Raw genomic sequence first — 5,078 nt, forward strand, 5'->3', positions numbered from 1 at the left:
GTCTTGACTCATCCGGAAATCCATAGGTGAATCCGATGCCGGCGTCTCATGAAGTGGAGTCTCGTTCAAGACTACTGTTGGACCGGTTGGAATAATTTGGAATCTCTTACAAGTCTTCACCACCTCCCAACAATGGGTATGGTTGAAACTTTTTTTCCCTTGCCCAGTAGCACCAAACCACATTTGTGCTTGCATAATCTTAAAAAAAAATTAAATGGAAATGCAAGAAACTTTAAAAAATATTGGCAATGCAACATGTAAAAAAAAACTAATGCAAATTCAATAAATTTAAAAAAAATGCAACATGTATAAAAAAAAAACTAGAGACATATTAACAAAATATATAAATTGCAAGAAACATTTAAATACAAATTAATATGACATAGAAATTAATAGAACGAAAATGACGAATAATTTACCTCACTGCTAAGGTTTTCTCCGCTTCGATGGTTGTCCATCGCTTTTGCTAAAGCATTTCTCCATTTCGCCAACTCTTTATTAAGAACTTTCCACCTACTGGATAATGTCATTTCTGTACGTGTAGAACCAATTGCCCTTTCACAAAATGCTTGATGAGTTTTTTCCACATATGAGAAAATTTAATCTCATTGCTCGTTACGGGACAATGACTAACTTGGACCCAAGCCTCACACAAGCTAACATCTTCCATCATGCTCCATGCCCCTCCATTTTCAGTAGAAGAACCCATAATATGATAGAGAAAAATACAACTTGAAAGTGAAAAAATATTGAGTAGAAAGTGAATAAATATTGAGGAGAAAGTGGATAATAGTAGAAGGAGAAGAAAATGTAAGAGGATTTGGTGTTAAAAGTGAAGAGTATTGGTTGGTATTTATACAAAAAAAATTCAGTAATTTTTGTGTATTTTTTTAAAAAAATTTCAATTTTTTTTCAATTTTTTATTACAGAAAAATTGGCTGCCGTTGAATTGAAGGAAAAAAAAGAATCGGAGAGCCAATAGGCCGCCACGTGGAAGGTAGCTGTTGGCGGCTACTGTAGCTCGTCGTTTGAAATTTTTTTTAACGTTGGCGCGTGCATGCCAACGGTAAAAAAAATTTCAAACGCTGGAGGGCTGACGCCAGCCTGGCGTCAGCCTTGGGCGCTTGCTTGGGCCGAACTCCACCTCGGGCCAGCCCAGTCTCGTGGCCCCCACCTCTTGCACGGGCTGCCTTCTGCTGCTAGAAACCCATTTTTTTTCCCAAACCCCCCCCAGCCCGAGTCCAGCCTTGCTGCTGGACTTGCTCTAATGGTCTCGCATTTAGATAAAACTCTCCTTAAAATTGGTCATGTGTCTTGATGTGATCAACTTGAAAATGGTTTTTTCAGAAAAAAAAAAGAAAAGAAGAAGCTCATTTTAGTCATGAAACTCATATTTTTTTTTTTTAATCTCTTCTCCACTTGTTAGCACATTTAGGGTGTGTTTGGTATGCCTCACTAGACTGGACTATGCTAAATAAGCCTTGAAACCCATGTTTGGTAAAATGGGGGACTAAGTTAAATGGGATTGTGGAGTCCAACAGTTAAAAAACCTCCTCACTCGCTCTCCTTATACAGAGAGACTGAAATGCAGTTCGCAAAATAGCAAGCGTGCTATTTTGACGCGCAAGTTCGACTAATCCAATCGCAAGACCAAATCCATATCCAAGATTCAAGAATCAATTTCCTCTTCTTCTTCACCTAGAATTATCACCACCATAAATCCAGTCACACCAACCAACCACCACCAATTCAAACTCAACCACTTGAATCAACCACCACCAAATCAAACCCAGTGGAACCACAACCCAATTGAACCTTTCGAAAAATTACCAACCATTGACCGTGGCTCAGTGAAACCAAATGGAGATTTGTGACTTCGAAGAAGATGAGGATCTGTGACTTCAAAAGGAACAAGAGACCTTGGCTGCCAATCACAAGTTTAATCATGGCCTCGATGTTTTTGAAGAAACTCCTGCTTTCCTTAGAGCCACTTTAGATGTTGATGCTCAAGGTCCTGCTAGACCTCCCCTTGTCATATTTAATTGTTTTTGTTTTGGGGCGTTTACCCCCTCTGTAACAACAACAACAAAAAAAAGGAAGGGGGGGGGGGGGGGGGGGGGCGGGGGGAAGAAGGGGGAAGAATAGAGAGAAAATGAGAGGGAAGCAGAGAAAGGTTTGGGTGGGGCATATTAAAAAAAAAAAAAAGGGATACCAATGTTGTGTCAATATTGGAGAAAAAAAGAGAGAGAACCAGAGAGAGATCGGGAGGGAGAAAGAAAAGAGAAAAAAGAAACAGGGCTGGGAAGGAAGAAGAAAAGAGAAGGAGAGAAAAGGAAGAAAGAAAGAAAAAATAGATAAAAGATAAAGATAGTTTGTCTTTAAAAAATATTAATTTTTTTTTATATAATAAATTATACATATCTCATTGGTTTCTTTGTAGTATTTATTTAGTTTTAGGTCAAAATCCCAAATTAATTTTAAATATTTAAATAATTTTTTTAGTCCAACACAGTACCAAACATAGGTTTTCACTATTTTTACAATCCAGCTTCTTAGGGCCAGTTTGGCATTGCTGTGCTGTGAAAATAATCGCTGTCAAATTTGCTGTGAGAGAAATCAGCTGTGAGAGAAAGTAGTTTGGTGTTTGGTAAAATTTTTGTTAAAAGTGTTGTTGGTATTGATTTTACTCATAATCAAAAAATGATTGCCAATTAATCATTAAACCCAACTCCTCTTCGAAATTGATTCCTGCATAATCAGAAAATAAAAGCACCACATTAGCTGCTTTCCCTTATAGCTTTCTCTCACAGCAATTTTTAACAATAAGTGATTTTCTCACAGTTTACCAAACAGGTTGGGCTTCCTAAAATTTTTTAAAAATCACTTATCACCCCAAATAAGCAATGCCAAACGGGCACTTAGTCCGACGCATCACCAAACGCAGGCCAGTACTTAATCCAGCTTAGGCCAATCCGAGCTAATCCAAGACAGTCCCAGGATTTAGTCCAATGCATGACAGTCCGCCGTACCAAACGACCCCTTAGGTTCCATCAAAGAGAGGCAATAGCACTATTGAGCAAAAGACGTAAGCTTTACTTTGTGCTAAGGTTGGATAGGTTGTGTTTTAACAAAAACTCACATTTAAAGTTAGTCACGTAACCAATTTTAACGAATATTTTGACGTAATGCAAGAAAGTCTCTTTTGCATACTCGTGACTCAACTTAATTGAACAGTGGTTTCTCGGTTTAAAATTCGAGCCCTACTTTTTATTTTGGCAACGCAACAAATATTTCTCTTGTGCATGGTTTGGGCACCTTTATAATAAAAGAACAAAAGAAAAGAAAAGGAAGATACTAATTGATAATTAGGCCGGATATGCAAAATTGGATGCGCATATTAACAGAACAGTAGTAGTAGGTCATAAAAAAGCTCAGAAAACTCAAAAAAAGAAAAAAGAAAAAAAGCAGAGCTAGCGAAGATGGAGACCATGAGAGCGAGCAAAGCGAAGACGAAAGGCCTCAACGACAAGCTGTCTCTCGAAGATTACCTTCTCCTCATTCAATCTCACTCCGACCTCCATCTCACCAAAGTTCATCTCAATCAGGTTCTTCCTCTTCTTCTTCTTCTTCGTCTTCTTCATCTAATTTAGTTGCATTTTCCTTTTTATTTCTGAACTAATTTCATCTTCTTTTCGGAATTTTGGTTTTTCAGATCATCAGCATGCACGGTTACAAGAAACTCCACAAAGTTCCCAAGGTAAAATTTCATTCCTTCTTAGCATACGTTTGGTTCCAGAGAAAATTTTATGAATTAGTACTGTAATTTCCTTTCTCGTTTAATTCTTTGTTTTTTCAGTTGAATTTTGCTTGAGATCTTCCCCGATTTTCTCACACTTTCTCGGAAACCAAACGAATCCTAACCAATCACATTTCCCTCTGTTTTTCCCCAATTTTTCTACTCTCAAGAAACTTCTAAACGACGCCGTGAGCACACTGACTCTGGTCGAGCCGAGCCGCTCTACGCTCAGAAAGTACATCTCTCCCTTGGTCATCACTACGCTCGAGGACGTGGTCGCCGACCTCGACCACCTCAACTGGAAAGAGTGCTGCATCACCTCCATCGAAACTCTGAGCTCATGGCAAAACGCCCACTCTTCCCTTCCTCTGACGAGCCCTCAACAGGACGTCGTCCGCTACAGCAAGCATCAACCATCGGCGCTCCTGGCCCTGGATTCGACACCCTACGGCTCCGTTTCCGCTCCTGACGGCGCTTCGCTGCCGTCTAGAGCTTCTGAGACCGCTCGTCATCCAGCGGAGAAATTGGCGCCGAAGAGGAAGAGGAAGACGTCACCGAGAGGCGGCGGTGGCGCTCATGCTGCTTTGCATTCTGTTTCGTACGGATCGTGCTGACGTCATAGGTAACGAATTGTCACGTTTTGTTTGTGAATTTTATTTTATTTTGTCTTTTTTATATTTTAATTTCTTTTTCGCAGCACCCAGAGCAATTTTTTTCAGTCCTTTGCGTTGTCGTGGCGGGAGTTTGCTACAGGATTGGTGCTCCCTCAGTGGGTTAGTTAAGGAGTGTGAATTTCGTAAAAGGGAAAGGGTATTTCTGTACATTCCTTTCAGACAGTGGTAAACTTGTGTTTTACAGGTAATATTAAGGGTATTTCAGGTTATTAGTATCACAAATTGCATTCGGATTTCATCCCTAATTGGTGTCAAAGTATTTATTACCACTTTGTTGCGTTCATTGTGTGCTATTTCTTCTACCATTCAACTTTTTTTTAAAATAATTTTTTTTTATGCCTTCAAAGAGGTTCAAGAAAAGCTGCAAACAGTCGCCATATTAATGTGAACATCATACATAACTTCATACCTAATAGATTGGGCAGGGGCTTAAGCGTAATTAGATATAAATTAAAAATTAGGCTTTTTATCATAAATGGTCCTTCAGGCTTGCGAAATTATTACATTTAGTCCCTAAGGTTTTTTTGTGACACTAATGGTCCTTAACGTTACCCTCCACACATCAAAATGGTCCCTTCTGTTAGCTTCAGTCAAATTTTCTGTTAAAT

At 39.1% G+C, this 5,078-nt stretch overlaps 1 protein-coding gene across 1 annotated transcript; it reads left to right on the top strand.

Moving 5' to 3' along the window:
• Positions 3,167-4,825, top strand: LOC18781888. The gene is made up of 4 exons (XM_020560391.1): positions 3,167-3,605; positions 3,713-3,757; positions 3,967-4,418; positions 4,494-4,825. The coding sequence occupies exons 1-3, from the start codon at positions 3,480-3,482 to the stop codon at positions 4,408-4,410; spliced, it is 615 nt and encodes a 204-aa protein (XP_020415980.1). The 5' UTR covers positions 3,167-3,479; the 3' UTR covers positions 4,411-4,418; positions 4,494-4,825.

The sequence above is a fragment of the Prunus persica genome, chromosome G3 (assembly GCF_000346465.2).
Source record: "Prunus persica cultivar Lovell chromosome G3, Prunus_persica_NCBIv2, whole genome shotgun sequence".
NCBI lineage: Eukaryota > Viridiplantae > Streptophyta > Magnoliopsida > Rosales > Rosaceae > Prunus > Prunus persica.